Here is a 22,521-nt window from a genome sequence, read left to right as displayed (position 1 = left end):
ATATAAGTCCTAATAACAGGTGATGAAAATTAAATATTTCCATACAAAATTAAATTAGCCTCAAATTATCATATAGACATCAGTCAGTGTAAAATCTAGAGATTAGGAAACTGACTCACATTACCTTTAGACTAAGTTGTCTTTTGCTAACTAAATGAATCCATTCTCATTCAGTCCATTAATCAGCAAGCTGTAATCGTAGTGACAGTTATAAGGCCATCTTGTTATATTTTTCCAGGTATTATTCCTTCCTTAAGCAGTAATTAGTGACAGACTAAGTGCAATGAATGCTGCTTGTGATTAACATTAGGTTACATTTAACATACTGCAAGGCAAGATGCAGTGATAATTGTTGCTGCATGACTGAATCGTTATGTGACTGGGATCGTGCATACAGCACCAGATGGTGCTACTGGGGGAGGGTGAACGGGCCAGGACTCCCTCATCTTCTGATTAAGTATGCCTGAATTATTTAGTTTAATCTTCAGAGATTGTATCAGGCACGCATACATCTGTGATGTGGACATGGCTCAATCTGTTTTGCCTGATACAGGTACCTCTTCTTTATTTGTATGTCCTTAGGTTACATACAGCACTGCTTGGTACATCAATTTGCATGATCTTGGAAAAGTCCAAATCCCACCTGCCACACAGATAAATAGAACCGTTGAAATACAGCTTTTCTGTAAACAGAATCGAGACATGAAAGTGTGTCTGCTCCCAAGAGATCACCAGGTTACATGATTTCTTAAAGGCTAGCTTCAGCCAGGGTTGAGCAGTCAGGCCCGAGCTAGCATTGCATTCAGCTGCACAATGAGTAACTAACCATCTCCCCAGATGACACATGCTGTCTTGAAAGCTGAGTCTGTCCAGTCTGATGGGTGTACTGCTGCAGCTCACAAAGCGTCAGTTTGCTGAGCTCTAGGGGGGTGCAGTAATTGAGGAGCTCTTCCAATCTTTTTCTTCTTCCCGCATCCTCAACCTCTGCCATCCCCATCAATCTCAACAGTTCAGTCAGTGTCACCTGTGATGCTTTGGATTGCACACTGTGGGTTGCAACTGGTGTCTTCTGGTTAAGGCCAAAGGATGTGATACTACAGAGGAATGGAATAAATGCATCAAAATTACTGAAACAATTATTTGAGCCTCAGAAGTGAATGCTATTGCATTGGATTTATGTTATGTTATTTTTTTTAAACAAGGCTAAGGTAGTCCATGTAACGCTGGATGGTCACAGCATCTCCCCACCGGAGGGCTTTCTTATCCGCAAGGGACCAGGCAACTGCCACTTTGACTTCGCCCAAGAAATTATCTTCCTTGACTATCTGCAGCCCCAGATGATTAATAGGGTACAAAAGAGGTAATGTAGGATATTTTTATTATCTGAACCACGTAGTTTCTCTTAACTGTACAATATTTATATGTATTTTTCTTTTGAAGCAAATCTGTAGCAGCTAGATGAAAATATAATGTATTTTATTGAGCATCTAGGTGAAAATATAATGTATTTTACTGAGATCAGAGAATGATCTATTACATAATCTGGGGAGCAGAGGGGTGTGTGTTTTGACTTAGTTTCTGGGGTTTGTTCTGTTCTTTTCTGAATGACCCAAGAGTGTACATACAAACTATTTTGTCATGGTCATTTTGGCAGGACTGGTTCACAGAGAACGGAACAAGCTAGTATGGACTATGAAGCACCATTAATGCCATGTGGTTGTATCCTTCTCTGTCGTTTTCTTATTTGGTACATAACTCCAAAGTGTTCTGTATAACGTAATGAATCGTGACAGTTTCGAATCCAACAGTTTCTGGTGCTTTAAGAAATGACTGAGATATCAAGAATATGATGAGAAAGGTATGAATTAAGAGTAAATAAATGAAACAGAATATAAGAATGTGTCACCTATAGTAAAATGCTCCAGTAGCTTTTTTTCCTCCCTTTTGGAATCCACCCCAGCTAGAGCTAGAGGTTCATAAGCACAGTATCCTGCCAGCTTGTCAAAACTAGAAGTAGTCCATATTTTTTGCGTATCATTGAATGTTCTCATTGCTGTTTCTTGGAATTTGTCTTATTTTACGTGTTTGTTAAGGCTGTGTTGACCAGAACTGTGTAATATTTTTGCCATTTTTGTTAAGTTTAAAAAGCCAGAAACATTGAGCTTTCTTAAATAAGCTCAGCCTTTTGTGATACTACTTCCTCTCATGCCATCCATCTACTTGACAGGCCTTTTAAATCCATTAGGCTATTCTAACCATGTTTAGAGACACTGAGGTCTCAGCAAGACTAAGTTCCTGATCGTTTCATGAAAATCAGTGGCTGGGTAGAGGAAAGAGAAAAATAGGTGCTCCAATAGAGAAATGGACAGCGCACAATCTTATTACGTTTTCTGCCATTCAGTGAAGGGGCATATTTGCTGGCCAGTTATCACTCATGCAATTCAAAACCAAGCAAAGGTGTATTCAGAAAATGTAGAAAGGCAATAAAGCCTCCAGATAAGAGCTGTGGTGTTAATAAGTTGCAATATATAATGAGGAAGGTCACACACTTAAAAATAAATAATGATAAAATAAAAATAACAATAATAAAAAATCATTAGTTCTTCATCTACAAGAAGAACATACATGAGCATATGTGAATGTAAGTAGATAGACTTTTATGTAGTTGTTCCAACTGCAGATTTTCATTTTTGTGCGTGTATTCTCAGTATTAGAAATGACAGACTTTTTCTCTGAAAATAAAATAGTTTATTCACAGAGGTTTAAGACATAGTAAAGTCTGCAGTGAACAATACATTTTTTCACCCATATTATAACTAGATAATGGAACTTGTTGCTACAAGATGTCACTTCAAAGAAGAAGGATCATGAATGATTGGACTTCTATAGACATTAAGAAAAGTTAGGATTGTTATAATGTGTATTGAGAGTATTAAAAAAACACCTCTTCCCTCTTCAGGGATTAAGTTGCTCTTTTAGGGACTAAAAAGAAATTCTTGATGGCTGCATACTCTACAATATCTGTCTACTAATGTTTCTTAAGTATTTTATATTTTTATGAAAGCATTAGGTATTGGCCACTTCTGGAAACAAGGATGAATTGTGATTTTTTTCCTAAAAGCTTGTCTTTATTTCAAACAGAAATTTTCGGATTTGAATAGGAAATGCAAATTCTGTGGTGTCAAGGAGACCTGACTAATCTGTCAGACTGTATCTCCAGTTGTAAAGAGAATTGGCAAGCAGCTGCCATCCAAACTTGGTGCCAAAAAGCATGGCACAACTTGCATCTGTTCAACTCCTTTAAGCTGAGATAAGGTGACAGCATCCAAAGTATTCAGGTTTCCAGAGCTGTAAATCTGTGTTATAAATATGTAGCCTACTTTGGTATTTGGCTAAACAGTCCATGTAGTATCAGAAGCATCTCATACACTGCAGATGAGAATGTCTAACATTGAGATGTGTGTTGCACAGTCATTTTTAAAAGTGCAAGATAAATGTTCTGTTAGGGTAAAGTATCAGCATCAAAATTTTCCTTAATAGCTCTTTGCTTTTCAGTTGTTTTTCAGTTTCAGCTTCTGACTACTTGGGGTGATCCATACTACATTGGTTTGAATGGACTGGAGCTGTTCAATGAACATGGAGACCAAATCTTACTGACTGAAAATAGTATCCTTTGAATTTGATTCAATGTTCCATGGGTAACCAATAGATGGTATGAAGGACACATCTGAAAGATTCATAGTAATCAGGGCCACTGAAGAATTGCACTTCAGCACTCTGTATCAACTAAATTTGGCCTCACCTCTCTAGCTGGTAAGCTTATGGAGCAGGTAGACCTAGAAACCTTGTTAAGGTATATGGAAGACAGGGAGGTGACTGGAGACAGCCAGCACGGCTTTACAAAGGGCAAATCATGCCTGACTGACTTGGTGGTCTTCTACAACAGTGACAGCATTGGTGGACAAGGGGAGAGCAACTGATGTTATCTACCTGGACTTGTGCAAAACCTTTGATATGGTCCCACATGACATCCTTGTCTCTAAGTTGTAGAGCCATGGATTTGATGGATGGACCATTTGGTGGATACGGAATTGACTGGATGGCCACATCCAAAGAGCATTGGTCAACATGTCATTGTCCAGGTGGAGACCAGGTGGAGTGGTGTCCCTAAGCATTTCGTATTGGGACTGGTACTGTTCAATGTCTTTGACAGGGATAGCGGGATTGAGTGCACCCTCAGCAGATTTGTGGATGACATGAAGTTGAGTGGTGCAGCTGACCACTAGAGGGACCCTGACAGGCTTGAGAGGTGGGCCTGTGCAAACCTCATGAAGTTCCACAAGGCCAAGTGCAAGCTTCCGGCACCTGGGTCGAGGCAATCCCAAACATCAGTACAGACTGGGCAATGAATGGGTAGAGAGTTGCCCTGCAGAGAAGGATGTGGGGGTACTGGTAGATGAAAAAACTTGACATGAGCTGGCAGTGTGCACTTGCAACCCAGAAAGACACCTGTATCCTGGGCCACATCAAAAGTATGGTGGCTAGCAGGGCAAGGGAGAGGATTCTCCCCATCTACTGTCCTCTCATGAGACCCCACCTGGAGCCCTGCGTTCAGTTCTGGGGCGCCAGCACAAGAGACAGGGATCTGTTAGAGAGCAGGTCCAGCAGAGGCCACAGGGATGATCAGAGTGCTGGAGCTCTTCTCCAGTGAAGAGAGACTGAGAGTTGGGGTTGTTCAGCCTAGAGAAGAGAAGGCTCCAGGGAGACCTTACTGCAGCCTTCCAAAACTTAGAGGGGGCATACAAGGAAGATGAGGAGAGACCAGGGTGTGTAGTGACAGAACAAGAGGTAATTTTGAAGTAAAAGGGGGAAGATTTAGAATAGATATCGAGAAAAAATTCTTTACCATGAGGGTGGCTAGATACTGGCTGGTCCGGAGAAGCTCTATCCCTGGCAGTGCCCCAGGCCAGGCTGGATGGGATTTGTGCAGCGTGTACTTGGGCGGAGGTGTTCTTGCCTATGGCAGTGGGGTTGTATCTAGATGATCATTAAAGGTCCCTTCCAACCCAAACCATTGTCTGGTTCTATGAATCTTAAAGAGCTGGAAGTGTATACCCCCATATAGAACTGATGTTGTTCAATCACATTGTAAAAACAGTGTTTCTTAACCAACTAAAAATGATAAAAGCATTGATGCTGTGTGAATTGTATGTCTCAACAGATCCTTATTGCCTTATAAATAGAGATTACAGTGAAAAAAAATCAAGATTCTTTTCTGAGAAACATTTTTATTTATGTATTTTATGGTGCACGATGAACTTGAAATCTCCAAACCTGTGATGGAGAAGAAACATTTTGAAATTGAAGTGTTAATAGTTTGTTTTTAAGATCAGGGGATTTTTAACTTAAATTGTATGCCTTTACAGTATGTCTTGTACGTATTTACAATGCCAGGTAAAGATAGCACAGCTAGTTTGGAATAATCACCTGTTTCTGCTTGTACGGCAGTGTTTCTTGGATATATTAGGATCCCAGAAAAAGCACATCTGTCTCAGTGTAGTACTACGTGTGATAATTCAGGCACCAAGTCTGAAGCAAGCTTTTCTTAAATAGCTGAGTCATTTCTGTGCTATTTCTTAAATTCCGTATAAATACTGAGAGACTCTGGCCTTCTAGAAAGCAAAAGAAGGGGAAACTATTGTCTATCAAACTAGCTTGCTAGGGACTTGTAATTCTGAAAACAATGCCATCCATCCACATTTCTTTGCATGTCTTTAACATACATATGTTTTAAACTGAAAGATTCTCTTACAGAGAAAGTCTAGTTATACAGAAAGCCTATAGAAGGTTTAATCTTTCCCTCTCAAAGAAATGAAAGAAGGCCTTATTAGACAGTTAATGGTTTTTATCAGAAGTATTGAGGAACTTCAGGAAAATGGAGTCAGACTGATGACTCTCTTCTACAAGGATACTTTTCTTAAGGTGTCTTTCATATGCGTTTCTACATGTTTGTGCTAAAAAAAAAGTGGAACTTTGTCACAAAATAAATAAATAAAACAACACCTGGGAAGTGCCTATTTCTGATAAGGGAACTTATTGATGAAGTCATGAAGATGTACTTTAAAATAAATGAAATGCAGCTAGTTAATTTCCTATTTTAAACATAATTTTGAATGCCAGAATCTGTAAGAGTTTTACTGCTTTTAAAAATGTATTCTCAAGTTCCTCAGCTACCTAAGTAAACTACTTGGAGTATTTTACAATTTTTACAGCTCTATTGTAGAAAACTTGCTCGTGGAGTCTGGAAGAGCAAGCATGACCTTTTAAATATTTTGTTTCTGAAATGTCCTTTACAGTTATTTAAACTTAAAGCTTTTTTTTCAGATATTGCTGCTTTTCCAGATAGTGTCAATGTTTTGGAAGATGTATCCGGAGATATCCGAACTCCAGACAAACTCATTGACAGAGTAAATAACACAACTGATGGCAGACATATGTGGCTTGCACCAGTTCTTCCTGGTTTGGTACATTTTCCCTTTTCATTCCATTGTAATGATGTGCATAGATGTGGCCAGAAGCATAAAAGAAAGGGAAAACATACATAATCTTTAGGTAAATTTGATATTAGTAAACTAGGCTACCTGTCAGAAGACATTCTCTTTATTCCACTTTCTCTTCACTGAACAGATAGCAGCGGAATAGATCTCCCACCTTTGTAACCTCCTTATTATTTCTATGATGCAATAGCAAAATAATTTCTAGACGTTGCATAGATGTTTTTTCAGCTACTCTGATAATGTTACTGGTAAAACAGCTTAATATGTGTGTTTTGTGCAGTAAACACCTTTCAAGTGGGAATGTGCTAAAATTGTAAACCATTTTTGCAAAAGGCGATAAATTTTGTTACGGTAATTAGAATTTCTTCAAACCTCATTATCTGTCTTGAATTCAAATTCATAAATTAGGCATGACAGGCATAGTATTTCATGTCCTAGAGCTCCAAGTGATTGAGCCCTTTTAGAAGCAGCATGTTTAAAATATGGTGTACCAAATATCTAAACAGGAAAAGCAGATAAACTTAGATGGGTTCTGACTTTGTTTTTGGGAGAGAACGTTTTTTGCATTGGGCTGTTTTGGACATCGTTAAGATGTGTTTCTTAGAGGACAGATTTCAAAAGTAATAAAATGTAAACCTAAAGTGTGATGTGCTATAGCTTACTGTGTTGGAAAAAGTCCTTACAGCATATATTACAGTTATTTATTTAGGCTACTATAAGCAAAGAATTAAGTCAGTTTTGAAAATAATTCATATATTATTTGATGATGTAATGCAGTGGGTATAGTTAAGATAAAACTTTAATTATACTTGGGAATACTGACTGCTTGTGTTTCTTAGGAAAATGGAAGTTCTGTGTAATGCCTGAGGTTCCTAGGGTCTAGATCCCACATCTTGAACCTGGTAATTAACTCGGGATGCACAGATACCTATTGTAGCATCGTGAATGGTTGATTTGACAACCATCTGAGTTTGCATGTCTGACATGTGTTAATGTCCTTATAAAAACATTATTGCAGAGATTATTTCATTTTGGCAAAAGGAAAATAATGCCTGAGGTTCTAGCACAGATCCATACAATGTTTTGTGTCATCATGTCTGGCACCAAAGTACTGTAGATAAGATATTATCTGTTTACCCTTTTTAACACTAATATGTGATATGCAGGAGGGACAAGTAAGCAATGTAATGGTCCTTTCTGTACTTAAGCTGTAGCGAGTGATACCTTTTCAAGATCCATATAGTTCTTTCCTCTCTGCCATCTTCCGTGGTTTGGTTGCAAAGCCAGCAAGTACAAACGGATTAAGCAAGCAGCCTATTAATGATCATTGTCTATAGTTGGGACGCTGAACCAAGTCTTCTGTATCCTCATTGTTAGCTTGCTTTGAAACATTCCAGTTATCTAGAAAGCTGAATTAACTTTTTGCTACATTGGAAAATTTGAAAGCTTTAGGAAAAAATTATATAATGGGACTTTCTTTTCCTTTCCAAATTTATCTTCCTTTCTACTTATAAAATTTTAGAGATTTATTACTAACATAAGTTTGGTTTGAATTCTTTGTTACCCTTTTACTGATACTTTGTTTGTTTGAATGCATTTTCCATCAAATTTTTCATTTTCTATGACACTAACAATTGTCTTTGGACATTTTAGCCCAAATTTTCTCCTGGAAAAACATACATAAAAGCAGCTTTATTGACATCTACCTCTCTTTCTTCAGTACAAAAAATACATAGTGGTTTAAGACAAATAACAGTATCTTCTACAAAACATTGAAGGATTAAGACTACAGAGGATGCTAGAGGGGGAACATAGGATACATTGGTCTAAAGTTGATATAGTAACTCATAAAAGGAATACCATAGAATTAGCTGTTCCCGTGACCTAATCTGTGTTCTTAACATCTTGACACTGATGTCACCTGAAGATAAAATGAACAGTATGTCAAGCAATAATTATTTGGCAAGCATTAGGAGAGTTGACTGTGTACCTGTTTTTGCAACTTGTGTGGGGTGCACAATTTCTCTTAAAGTTTTGTTGGGATATAGGAGAAATTTTAGTGTTGCAAGTAGGAAGATGGATTCCGTTCATAGCCAGCTTGTCTCATGCTGAAGCCCATGTCTGTGTTTTGTTGATGTAATACTCATTAAAAGTGTCTCTCTACCCCTCTCCCAAGTGATTAGCAGTCCTGAATGACAAGCTCAGATGCAGATATCTGCTGAGTTAATGTACATTTAAGAGGGCAGCTCTGGAGAAGAGGCAACATCTGTGAATTATCAACAGAGATGATAGCTGAACTTAAATCCTTATCAGATTTCTGCCCTCTTGCTATATCTCTTTAAATGCAGACCAATTTTGATGAAACTTGTATGAGACTTATCTTTGGGGGATTTGTGCTCTAAAATATAAATGAATTCTCTTTTGCAGGTGAATAGGGTATATGTTATATTTGATGTACCTACTACTGTTTCAATGATCAAGTTGTGGAATTATGCCAAAACACCTCAGAGAGGTGTGAAGGAATTTGGTGTAAGTAATTTTGTATGCCTTGTTATTCTTTTGGTGAATCATCTTGCCATAATTTCTGCACTTTTTTCAGTTTACTTCAGTGTGATTCTATATAGTCTCAAAGAAAGGGATTTGTATCATTTAACACTGTATTTAATATTGAAGTGATTAACCTCTGCAAGTCACATGTCCTGTTTATCAGATGTTTTTAATAATTATATAATTGTTTTAAGGTAAGATAATGCTTTTTTTTCTCTAGTTACTATAGAACAGGTCTGTAATACTGATTTAAACCACAAACACAGGTTTTGGACAGTTGAAGTGAGTTGAGATTCATTAATTCCTAGATTTAAGAATGATTCGCTCCAGTTAATAGAAGGGCAATTACATAAAGCATGAAATACATTTTGAGTACCTTTTTGAAAGCTTCATTAGAAATACCAGTAAGAAGACAAAAACTTGGGGGGGGGGACAAAAACCACCAGCAAATGGAACAAAATGGAAATTTAGGCAGACAAAAACTAAAGTAATGACTGGACTTCTGAAACTAATAGTGCAAAATGATTTTTAGTTATTTCATTGAGAAGACTGCTAAAAGTGATTCCAAGAATTTTTTTAAATCTGTTTTTTTTTTGTTTTGTTTGTTTGCTTTTTTTTTTTTTTTAATATCTTTAGCTTCTGGTGGATGACTTGCTTGTGTACAATGGGATTCTGGATATGGTGAACCATGTCGTGTCAGGCATCCTACCAACCTGTGACCCAGTGGTCCCATACCATACCATTCTCTTTACAGACGATGAAAAGATTTGCCATCAGAAGAGAAGTGTTATTAGGTATGTGGGTGGATCTTGACTGGAAGAGTGTTGTTTTCAAAAAATGTTTTTGCGACTAATGTTAGGAGTACACAAATAGGTATAAAAATTCCCTATAAAGCATACTCAACCCCATTTAATGGTTAATAAACAATAGTTGTTTTTTTTTACATAAAAGGACAAAAATGCTAGCTCTAGCTTTATTTCTAAGCATTTTTTAGCATTTATTAGGGTTATTGACTCATATTTAAATGTGTTTTCATGGCAGCCTATAATAATAAAGACAAAGTAAAGAAGCTATGTCTCCTTAGAGAAGAAATAATAAATCCCAATGATACTATGTTGGGGGGGGGGGGGGTGATAACAAATAACGATCAAATATCAAAAGTAAAGAAAAAGTCCTCTGATTTTTCACAAATACTAATTCAAAAACCAGAAATCTATTATTTTATGAATGTTCTAGTGAACTATTAAATGAGAATGAATTGGGTTCTGAGGACTAACACTTTGAAACCAGCAAGTTGGCGATCTCACAGCAAATGTGATGAAAAATACACTTTTTTGTTCTGAAGATCAGGACTGATAGGGCCTAAAAAACAGTCCCTAGCAAGGAAAATGAAGACTGAAAGAAAAATGTATATTCAATGTGATCGAAAAAGTGAAAAATTTAAAGCTTATACAAATAAATACTTGCTTATACATTGCACAGTTAAAAAGAAGAATGTCTTGCACATACATAACTTGAAAAAAGGCAACAGTTTTGCATTTAGAAGTGACATATTCATTCAGAAGAATATTAAAATATTTAAAAATAAGTGGAAGGAATGTAAGCTATCCTGACTCACAGTAGAAGTTCACATTTGCTTACAGGGATTTCCTTTGTTTCTCTAAAGCACAGGAAAGTGCACAGGTGGTGTGGGCCACAGGCAATGCCAGATGTTAAAGTAGATTATTATTGTTTGGAAGTATTGTGTTAGACTCGTGCTTTGTACAAGTGGCTGTGGTGTCATGGTAAAATTTGGCGGTAAACAGTTTTTCAAGTGAAGAAGTTACTGAAATGAAAAATATCCTGAGGAAATACAAGTTTTGAGGAATTTTTCAGTGGGATACGGGAAGAAGGAGAAATGAACTTTTACTTTCTTCAGTTTAACATCTTCATTTTAACATCTTTGAGTATTATTTTATTGGAAGCAGGGAAGTTCCACCTGTAGTTATAGACCTCCTTCACATAACTTCCTTTACACATGCTTAAAAGACGTATCTATTGATTTAAGTTTTAAGAGGGAAATCCTTTTATGGTCTCACACAATTCATGATCTGTTTTCCAGTCAAAAATATGCAGTCTTTTCTCCTAGAATTCCTGTGCAGGAATGTTCTTGGTCTTCCTTCTTAGCTTGTTTTGCAGTCTTCTATTCCTTCTTTTCCCTTATGCTACCCCACTAAAACATAGGGCACTCTGGCAATAAAACATAGATATCTACTATATCTATATATTTTTTAAAAATGTGTGTATTCTTGAGCTTTTATATGTTGGTACTTCTGACTTTCACACGTCATTGGTAATATTTTATGAACCCTGAACTTAAGTCTCATGTTATCATCAGTGATGTAAATTCTGATTTGCTCCAGTATTGTTTCTCCTGTTGCACTGTGTTGGTTTGAGAGGTATTAATTTTTTTCTGCAAGAATAGAAGCGTGTTGTGTGTAGTATTTGTAAAGAAAATAAAAAAATCAAAGGCATGGATTTTTTGTTTTCGTCTGTGTGAAGGGGAGATGTTAGTGTTGTTTTCTTTACATTTTTTTTTCTGTAATTTAATTTAACTTTGAATTTATTGTTTCTTTCACATAAAAAAAAAAATCTTAAAGTTCTGTGGCAGCCTGTAAACAAAACTTATCACAATAAATAAGTATTGCAGGAATTTTGCAAGTAATACTATATCAACATTACAAAATAAAATCCCTGTATGGAACTTAACATTATACCCTCTTTGTACAGCACTAATGTAAAATCTCTCTTTGGTTGTTGTGGTTCAAGCTGTATAAGCAGGCAAGAAAATTGTAGCATGAATTTGATGTTTATATTTGAATGTGTGCCTACTGCTACATATGCCACTAGTTAAAATTGGCAAAAAAACAAACCAAACAAACAAAAAAACAAACAAAAAAACCAACTTCAGGTAGATGCAGACAGAATGCCTTGCCTTTCTATATAGTCTCATGATGTGTTTGTGCTTCAGTGTTTTTTTTTGTTTGTTTTTGTTTTTTGTATTATTTCTTTTAAGCATCCTGGACCTAAGTAACTTATTTGGTAACCTTTTCCATGACAATCATAGCCTTACAAAATGTTGATTATTTCGGTTATTGTACTGACTTTAATCTTTTCAGCAATCATATGGGAGATCAGGATGTACGAATGATGAATGAAAATCAGATTATCACAAACAGCAAAATGAAGCAGGTTGCGGCTGATCCAGGTTAGTTCTGTCTTTACAATTTTCTGCTCATTTTCTACAAAGACAGTATGGATAATAAACATTGTTAAAGACCTAAGCTGGGAAAAATGGGAAGACTTACACCTCTTTTATTTATTTAGCTCTATTTTTTCTTAGGAAAAAGCAAACATGAATGTCATACTCTGATGGATTTTTATTCTGTATCTAACTCTGAACGTGGATGAAATAAATCAATGGCCTATGTGGCATGTAGTTGTAGCTTATACCAACACATAAACAGAAGTCCTCAGGAAAGAAACTGACTTAAGGTAAACTGAAAAATAGTGTCCAAACAGGTCCAAAGATAGCTTTTGGAGTAATAAGCTTGTTGCATCCCCACTGGCCTTTTAAGCAGCTTTAGAGATGATGCATATGTGTCCTAGAACTACTTGCTTGTTGTTCCTCAAGCAAATCTAAAATCACAATAAATGGAATAGGGATGAAAAAGTGTTGACCCTATTCCTCACACTGTCTGTCTTGTTGGTCTTTTGTCTTACAAAGTGATAACTAAAGAGCCTGGTTTTATTTTTTTTTTTTTGCTTTTTTTTTTCTTCCCCAAGAAGGAATAGTAGATTGTGTTTATAGTCTGAAGAGTCCCTGTCATTGTAAATTATACAGGATAGCTCCCTAATACATTACAAATTCTCAACCAAGCTGGTATATTCACGATTGTTCTTCTCCCACAACCATGGCAATTTCTCTAGTTAGTTTCTCTAAAAAGTGTTTCATAAGTATTTGATGGCTTTTAGTAACAATTCTGTAAAAGGATATGAAGTGCTGTCGCCAGTGCAAATATATCTTCAAAATATTAATACATTAGCACTGGTTGTGTCAGAAGTATCTTGCACATATCTGTGTCTGTAGTAATGACATCCTGGGTTGTAGTGCAGATGTAGCTACACTTTACAAGCTATAGGGTATCATTGCCATTGCTGTCACATCTGTTGTCCAGATATTAAGGAAGGAGAAGGCCTTTTTTGCCACCTAAAGATGGGCCAGTCCTCATCTCTTACTGTGAGGTTGTCTGTTGAGGATTGCCTATTGACTTCTGTCCCCTGTCACCTCTATAGTACTTACTGGTATCAGACACAGGGGTTAATAATACTAATTTATCATTTAGTGATAGAATAATTTGGGTTGGAGGGGACCTCAGGGAGGGCTCTTGTCCAACCTCCTAATTAGAACAGGACCAACATTGAGTTCAGACCAGGTTCCCCAGGAAAGTGATTACATAAGACTTTTTTGGGGGGAAAAAGATTTTCCTGATGTCTCTGGAGTCAGACGATCTTCTTTGTTGAAAGATGGAAGTAATTTTGCCAGGATTGCTTTCAGATGTTGCTTTTCTACCTCACCTTGTTGCCCCATCCCTTATCTTCCTTTATTTCTTCTATATCCATCCTATTCCCTAAATATAATCCGAAACCTGTGACAATCCCATTTAGTCTCTGAAGCCAGATCACTCATGTAAAATGGTAAATCCAAATGTTGGTGAGGAATGATACACAAGAAAGAGCTAGCGTTAGTGCTCTGTGCTCTGAAATGGAACCACAGTTTGTGCTGTGCTGCCACTGCTTCCCGTATGACCTGATTTGACTTCTGCCTTCTTTTCTGAGCCCCTGTGCTGTCAGTTCTGGGACCAAAACTTGTGTGTGTATCTATAAATGATCTTCAGCCTCCATTGAGAAACAGAGTAACAAATTAAATTACTTCCTCACGCCTATTCAGCTGGATACTGTTCCATAGTCTGTCGCTCTGAGATCTTCTTTTCTATGGGGAAGTATTTGGCATCACTCACTGTCAATGTAAGATATATTACTGAAAAGAGTAGCTTAACTTTTATTCTGAGTTGGATATAGAAATGGAGATGTTTCTTCCTCTTTTTAGTCTGGGCCTTCAGTGTTAATACAGGAGCATTGTTTAAACAGCATTTAATTTTCCTTAACAGCTTTGCGTCCCAAAACCTGCATATGTGAAAAAGGACTGCAGAGGAGGAAGAGATAACATGGGATGGTGGCTGGAAAGTCCTGAATACATCCAGCCCTAGATACGTGTCATCTAGCTCTCCAAGATACGCATCACCTAAATGGAAGTTGTTCTGTGTTTTCTGAACCACTTCATGTCTTATGAGAGGAAGCTTTATTTGCTAAAGGAGAATTTTCTTCAGTAATGAAATTTAAAGCATGAATTTAGTTTTCAGGTTCTTTTATTGTTATTATCTACACTGTCTGAATTTTCTCCCATCTCTTAATTGAAAATCCATAGAGGAAGAAACATACAGGAATGAGTGAGAACCTCACTGCTAACTGACAACTGTTCCTGTAAAGTACCAAGAACTTGGGTGAAGCATGATGGTCATAATGAGGTCTTTTAGTGTATTTCTTAAGCTTTAACTTTGAAATCCTAGCTGGTTGGTTGCAAAGCTTCACATTAGGAGGAGGCGTCTGCTTTGTTACTGATGAAGTATCCTGTAAATAGTTCTTTGGGAAATGCACTTATAAGAAATATTTGTTACCTCTCTGTGTCTAGGCTGCCAACTCTGTTTTCATGCAATGTCTCTCTAGTTGCTGACACTGTCTATGATATCAGAAGAGGTTCCACTGGGCGTGCAGATGTGTGATGATTGTTTTTAGAAAATGGAGGTCAGAAGTGGGTTTATCAAGGTTTAATAAAGAAGTTTCAGCTGTCTCATGCCTAGTTTTTTTTTGGTTTGTTTGTTTGGTGTGTTTTGTTTTTTTTTTTTCAGTGAAATAACCATTTCTTTTATTATTTCACTTTCACAAAAAAAAAAACCAGCACAAATTTTTTCTGAAGGACCATCCACTAGTACTCTACATATTCTCCTGCTACAGAACAATGCTCTTTTCTCTAGTTTTGCCTGCATTTGGTTATGTGAACATGGAGGCTGTACCCCTGGACTGCACCACCGAGACCAACTGCCAGCAATGTATCAACCCTTTTGAGAAATGGTAAATGCATTTTAACTAGCAGATGGTAAGGAGTGAACTGCATTTTTAAAATACAGAATACCCTGAATGTGTAGTCATTTAACCAGAAATTCTAACCAAATTGTCATGCTGCAGGATTTCTAGCTATGCAAATGTGCTTTTCACTGAAAATTTGTCAGTGGTGACAACCTGTAAATCTCTTGTAAGATCTCATAGAACGTTCTACCTTTCTTATTTAGAACTCATTCGTTGTTTCCAGATAGAACTGAAAGCTCTGAAATGCTTTTATACATCAGAGATACACTATTGCAGCTCCTGATATAGAATCAAAATGTGCTGCTTCCCTTTCTGTAGTAAGTCAGGAGTGCAGTAGTCTGTATATTTGCTTATAAAATACTTAGCTGTTGTTGGCTAAGCTGTGAAGACCGAAGATAGTAATGCAGTTCCTGGATTTTTGTGTATTGATTAAGCAACAAAATGTCTCTTGTACTAAATTCAAAGCACTTCTAAATGTAAAACAGATGTCTATTTCTTTATAATGTCAATAGAATTTGTTATGGAATTTAATTATTGGTATTGTTGTTAGTGTGACAAGTGTTCTTGCTTAAAAAGTAAAAGATATGAATAAAATACATTTTCACAAAGCTTGCTTAAGAACTTTGTTTTCTGTAAACGAAAGTGCTTCTTGTCCACAAAAGCATTTGTATTAATTATTAAACCTGTAGGACATCTTCTAACACTAGTGCTTCCTTTCATTGCCAGGATATCTAGAACAGGAAGTGCAACTCATCACAGTAGGGTGAAGTTGGAATAATGCATGTGACAAGACTTCTCTTGGGAGCATTGGCAGAGCTTGAATGAATCAGAATAAGCATTGTCATATTCCCAAGTGATAAACTGTTTTTCTGAGTTTTATCCAGTCATCACTAAAGTTAAGCCAACAAAAAAACTAAAGTACACGAGTATATTGTACTTTGATTAAAGGCTCTTTCCAAACTGCATTGACAAAAAAATCCTTCTGTTGTTCTTCAAGCTGTCTCCCACAGTGCACTTACCCGTGTAGCTCTGCCAAGAACCAAGTTCTAATTTTTCTCCAAATCAGATAGCCGTTACGTGAAACTCCAAAACAAATTGAGGAGGAGCCGAAAGAAGCATTATTGGTACAGCTAAGAACAGATAATAAATATATGTGCTTGGAAGAGGAGAGGCTATTGCAATATTATTTTTTTATAAGACTTAAGGCATGATTAGAGATTTGTCATACAGGTTGTCTACAGATGAGATGAGGCCTGTCACATTGTCTGTTCTTCTAAGAAAATTGCATTGAATATGCAGAGAATTGGGTCTGAGAGGGAGAGGATTTTCTGTGCTGACCCCTCTTCTCTGTATCTGATTGATTACAGAGCATCTCAAATCCTGTGGGACAGACAGTGGTTTTCCAACCCTAATGCTGTGAGCTGTCTCCAGTTTTTTTAATTTTTTGCAATCTCCATTTTTTTTGTTTTTTTTTTGCAAAATGCTTGGCCAATCTCAAATGGGTCCTGAACAATGCTGTAATCTCCAAATGAGAAGTATTTTAAGGCTGCTCTCTTCCACTTGCTGCCTCTGCTACATCACCATCAAGCCTTGTATTCAATAGAGAATAATGGGGATGGTTTTTGGAAACTGAATTAACAGGTGGCCTTGTCAGGACACGTTCGTGGGCCAGTTGTCATGATCTGCAAGAATGGGTAAAAGCAGAGGTTTGTACTTTGAGAGAGGTGGCTGATCACTTCTTTCCTCTTGTGCAGCACAACATCCAGGCATCCACAGGGTCACAATTCCTCTTTCCCTGCTTCTCTGCCACCACTTCCTCTCCCGCCAGCTGGTAACTGCAGCCTGCTTTCACACCTTTTGCCTCTGGAGATTCATATGCAGTGCAGCAAGCCTAGCACACAGATTGTCGGCCTCTCCTAGCAGCAACTTCTGCCCATTCAAGAGATTCCCCACAATTGCCACACTGTGGAGAGAGCATAAATATTGAAATATTGAAATATTTCCAAAAATTTGTTAAGTTGTGGAACATGTCTCTGCATTGTCTCTGGCTGACAGAAGGGTTTGCCAACCTACTGTCTGCTCTGGCATGGCATCTGTCACCAAGGCAAGGCTTAATAAAGTCGTTGATACTGGTCAGTCATGTACAGAAAGTATCATAATGTTTAGAAAATACTTCGTTAATCTCTATAGTGTAGGAGATGTCAGTATGTGCCTTTCTAATTGGAGCTGAGATGTGATGACCCTTTATGTAACCAAAGATAATTGTGTCCTAGTCAGCCCTTATTAGGCTCATTTCCATAGTGACTCAGAGGAAGAATTAAGTTTTATTTCATTTTTTTTTCACTTTTTTAGCCAACTAGTCACAAGTACATTCATGTCAGAGAAGCATTTGGAAGAGGGAAAGGAAGACGACTAAACATGCGATCAAGAAAATCCCCACAGAGTGCTTCAGTCAATGTCAAGTAATTCAGAATTCCAGCACAAATAATGCTCAAGCAGCAATAACACATCATTTGACATTGTCAAAAGCATGACAAAGGAAAAAGGAGGATTAATATGAACTCTGGCTGAATCGTTTAATATCAATCATTAAACTTAAGCCCTGTTCAATTTCTGGGCCATTCAAAAACTTTTGAGGCATAGTTGTTCACCTTTACCCATAGTGACTTGCTTCAAAGGGGTTAAGTCAAAATAACAAATGAGTTTGTCCCAGAAGGGCAGAGGACAAAGAAATAATCTGTAAGGAAAAGCATGTCATGCTGCATAATTTTTGATCTTTAAAAAGACACTTTGATAAGTCTTCACAGTGGAATCTGGAAACCAGGATGCCTAGGAAGGCCTACAACTTCAGTTTTCCAATTTCTTCCTTTTGGTGGTTTAATACAGTAGAATTTAAATTCTGCTGGTGAGAAGCACCCATCTATGGGCAAGGGAGCAAGCTGGGATGTAGACAGTATAAAAGACAGCATATAAGACGTGAAAGCTCAGGAGTCATCCTCATTTTGGAGGATGAAACCAGAAGAGCTACATGAGAAGCTGCATACAGCAGCCAAGTTAAACTGAGCTCTTCTTGTAGCTTAGGCTGTCAGAACCTGGCCATAAAATTACACCACCACATTAGTGGTGGTGTTTTCTGTAAGGTTTCCTGGTCCTGCTGAGCTTTTGCTGGGTCCAAGTGATATGCTGTTCCCCATAGTCATGCTTAATCCTGTCAGTTCCAGGATGCATGCCAGGCTTGTAACATCTACTGGAGCCTGACAGCACCAGTGAGTGACTGAGTGTTGTGAGGTTGGACAGAGTTCTGGTGCACCTGGCAACATAGGGCATTTTGTGTCTACTCTGGACTGGCCAGGGATAGGGCTCACTGCCAGTGATGATGTGAGAATGAAAGCCATGGGTGAGCGAGGTTAAATGTTGAGTTTTTAAATCCCCTTACATTTCCAGGAAAAACTCACTGCACAGCCGAAGTCAGGTAAAAGCAAATATGAAGTGCTGTATTGACATCCCAATTCTGACTTGGGAAGCAGATGGACTCCATTTTACCCTTGATTCAGATAAGGGCTTTTTCTCTGCAAGGTAGAAGCATTTCAGGGAATTCAGAAGCATTTGTGCTTCTGCTCTGGAGTATAGACTGAGAAAGAAGAAAAATGGTTATGAAAACTCCATTAAATATTTTTATGCTGTGTGGAAGATTTGCAGTTTTGTAATGGCCTGTATTTTATCCTGCTTTCAGCTTTTCATTGTCTGATCTCCTCCAAGTAGCAGGAATGGGTGGCGAGAGGAGCATCTGCTCCATTTACGTTGTTGATTTCCCTACTCCTGCAGTTCAATTCTGGGAATATGGAGAAGCTTAAGCTCTCACAATAGCATTTTTAACTTTAGAGGTTTTTGTGGGACAGTTGTACTCCATCGGCCTAAGGAGACCAGCAATGGAGTACTCTTGACATCCTCTCACTGTCTCCTTGGTTGTTTCAGCACCCAAGTGGTCTCCTCACATCTTTGTGGCACACTGTTAGCCAGACAGCTGCAAGCACGGTCCAAAACACCTCTGCTGTTCAGGGTCAACAGCTGCTCACCAGTCAGTGGATGTCTGGAGAGGCTGACAGCATCGTGAGCTGCTTGCAAGCAGACAACCCTGACCTCTTGCTATCTGCTTTGCCAGTCCTTGCTGTTGGGTGCAGCTCTATACTGGCCCAGGGAATACAGCAAGTGGCTTGAATCCAAACCAGCACTGGTGTGAGCAGATGCTGTACATGGATACTGTAGGCTGGCCTCAATGGTCTGGGGCTGCTGATACAGGAGGCTGAGTTCTAACAGGAGCAGATCTCCTGTTAAGATGTACTGAAGCTGCTGAAACTCTTCCAATATTTTTCAAAAAATGTGGACTCCAGACCTTAATATGCTGCTTGGTAATGGCTTCACTGGTGCTATAGATACTGCACATATGTGCACTACAGTATTTGGTGCACCTTTCCTTACACACTTTTAGCTTATTTTGTCGTGTCTGTTTTTTAGCTACATCATTATGCTTAGAAAGCCACTCCTCTTTTCCAAAATAGTCCTGAAGGTCCTGGTTAAACTCATTCTTTTTCAGGTGCAACCAACCTGTTTTGTTCTTCAGTTGTATGTGCTTAGATGTGTTTAAGCATTCATTTCATTTCATCTAGTTTCCTATATGTAGGCCACTTGCTATCTGTGACCTGTGCTGTCACTGTTCACCAGCCCTCAGCTGTGATCACAGCACAGCAGATCCTTTTTGCACCGGGCCATCATTTCTACGGGCAGTGCTGCTGTATGTCTGACTGCTTGATCATTGTGCATTCAGAAATGCTGCAGAAATAGATGTTCATATTGGAGACTTGCACTGACGTGTCTCCTGCAAAGAGAACAGAGGGAAGCAGGGGGCATGTAAGATATTGGAAGAACGTTTGCTTCCTTTTGAATGCTGAAGTCCCAATATTCAGAGCAAAAGGAGGAGGGCTCCTGGCTCAGTGTTCTCTTTGCCCACTTCTGTGACTGTTTGCTTGTTTGCTAAGAAATGACTTACAGCCCATGTGAGACACAAACATCCCTTTATCACACAGCTTGTATCACCCTAATGGAATTCTGTCAGCTGAGGATAAAATGTGGACTAAAAAAGCAATTATAGAGTGAATCTCCTAGCTGTAGGAAGAGCTGAGAGATGGGGACAGAGTGCCCATCTGGAGTAATTTCCTGTCTGACTGGCCTCTAAATCTTTCTGGGAAGAGATCAATTTTCCACCCTTGTCTAACAGCATCAGCTCCACTCACCCTGGCTCAGGACCCTGTGAAGTGCCGCAGTGGTGAGATATAGGCATAAAAGGCAACACTTGCAAACTGTGACTTTTTTCTTACTGATCTAGAAATTACTGGAAAAGAGGGGGAAAAAAAAGGCTACAGACCTTTTGTGTGATGGCACTCTAGTGATCCCTTGCTTAGGTCCCAGATGAAGGAGAGGACTGACCATTCCAATGATCTGCAGGGTAGGAGCTTCCCACTCCAGACTATTGCTTCCAGCAGTGCTCCTTCTTCCACCTACAGCTCATTGTTTTGGGTCTAATTAGAAGAGAAAAGCTACCACCCCATCATCTACTAGCAGCCTTCCCCAGCTATGCAGTTTGTTCTGGAAGGTCCAAATTATACAGTGAGACCACAGTGAAGTCTTGCCTTTAGCTTCTGACTCCATCAAGGTCTGTTTAGTGGGATTAAAATCAAGTTGCCATCATAAATTCTTAGTGTGTGTCTCTGCCTTAAACCTAAAGAGAGATCTCTGGCATGCTATTAACTTGTTCCTAGCTTTTTCCGCTTACTCATGTGTGATCTGTTTTTTCAGAGATCCATTGCCTGTGTCCCTCAGTTGACCTATCTGGAAAGGGTGTTTTCTGATGGTTTTTGAAAGTTCAGCATTCTGGACTAAGCATGCGTAGGAAGTGTCAGAGAATGCTTTAAAAAAATAAAAATAAAAAAAATACCAAATCTTCTCATTAATGAAGCCAGTTGCTACCTGAAATTCTTGTCACTGGAGGAGGCAGTGGATGCACTGCTGAAGAGAAATTTATTTCAAGGTTTATATCTGGACACTGCATTTCAAAGCCATTGTAATGGCCAAGAGGAACCTGGAACTCAACTGCTCCTTCCTGAGGGTGTGAGCTCAGCTGAGGCTTATAGGCTGAACTGATCTCCAAATTGTAGAGAACATTTGCATAGAAAGCAAGCGCAATAGGCATAAGGATAGGAGAATACCGAATAAGCTGCTCTGCCTGGGAAGATTTCTCAGGAAAATGACTTCGCCCAAGAGGAGCATTGCATCTGGGAGAAGAGATGGTAAAGACAGTGAACTGATAGCAGTTGAGCCCTTTTATATTTTTCACTGATTTCTCTTCCACCTGATAGCAGCATAAGGTAGCAGCCAGTACAGACTTTTCTGTCTGTTAACAAGCTGGGGAAAGAACTTTCAGCTTGAGCAAAAAGTGCGTTCAAAGAGGACGAGGACTGAGGCAGCACTAGCACAGCAGCTTTACAGAGCGCACAGAGTGGTTGGCAGGAAAATGAGTCAGCCAGCACACTGAACTGAGATGGGACATTGGTGACTTTCATCCCTGCTTGCTTACAAGTGTGGCCTAGCAAGTGTAAAGCACTGGTGCTGTTACTCTGTTACTGCTTGTTATTCATGGCTCTGTGCTCCTATTCATCGGATTTTCCAGGCCTCTTTCTGCAAGTAAGCATTTAATAAAAAAGAAAAAAAAAAAAAGGCAATTAGTTTCACTTTCTTGAAATCCTTACCATTGGATGATTATACTCTGCCATGATGGACCTTTGGATTGTCTCAGACATAACTTTTAAGATGTAGATTGTCAGCAGCTCATGGGAAGGAGGGGTAAGATGGCCATCTGCAAATAACTGGCCTGGGGATGGGTCAGAGGGACTGGTTCCTCATAAGCTCTATCAACACAGAGTAGGAATCAGGTCTGAAATATGAAAGAGTTGGCTCTTTATGTTGCAGGTAGGTGGGGATGCCTCTACCAAAAGATGCTGACTGTTACTAGAAGCTAACTCAGCTTCATGGGGAGACCTAGCAAAAATCTAGAATCACTAAATGCATAAAAGCATCCGGCTTAGGTAGTCCTTGAGCCTAAATGTTTGAAGGTAGG

The 22,521-nt window shown here is 38.5% G+C and overlaps 1 protein-coding gene across 13 annotated transcripts in view; it reads left to right on the top strand.

Moving 5' to 3' along the window:
* Positions 1 to 15,052, top strand: part of KATNIP (katanin interacting protein) — a 72,798-nt gene extending 57,746 nt beyond the window's left edge. For 8 of the 13 annotated variants that reach the window (XR_010825043.1, XR_010825045.1, XR_010825047.1 and 5 more), the window contains 9 exons: positions 1,203 to 1,360; positions 1,655 to 1,719; positions 3,556 to 3,666; positions 6,373 to 6,524; positions 8,985 to 9,086; positions 9,741 to 9,898; positions 12,263 to 12,351; positions 12,487 to 12,638; positions 14,315 to 15,052. Coding sequence is in view for 3 of the 13 variants with exons in the window: in XM_066977488.1 (XP_066833589.1) it covers positions 1,203 to 1,360; positions 1,655 to 1,719; positions 3,556 to 3,666; positions 6,373 to 6,524; positions 8,985 to 9,086; positions 9,741 to 9,898; positions 12,263 to 12,351; positions 14,315 to 14,370 (891 nt within the window). In the remaining 10 variants the exon portion in view is untranslated. Of the gene's footprint in view, positions 1 to 1,202; positions 1,361 to 1,654; positions 1,720 to 3,555; positions 3,667 to 6,372; positions 6,613 to 7,396; positions 7,460 to 8,984; positions 9,087 to 9,740; positions 9,899 to 12,262; positions 12,352 to 12,486; positions 12,639 to 14,314 lie in introns of those variants that run through there. The other 5 variants (XR_010825044.1, XM_066977488.1, XM_066977489.1 and 2 more) reach the window with 5 other exon arrangements.
* Positions 15,053 to 22,521: the final 7,469 nt, after the last annotated feature.

The sequence above is a fragment of the Anser cygnoides genome, chromosome 15 (genome assembly GCF_040182565.1).
Source record: "Anser cygnoides isolate HZ-2024a breed goose chromosome 15, Taihu_goose_T2T_genome, whole genome shotgun sequence".
NCBI classification, from domain to species: domain Eukaryota; kingdom Metazoa; phylum Chordata; class Aves; order Anseriformes; family Anatidae; genus Anser; species Anser cygnoides.
The sequence above is the reverse complement of the archived record's forward strand: the minus strand, read 5'-3'. Positions and strand labels throughout refer to the sequence as shown.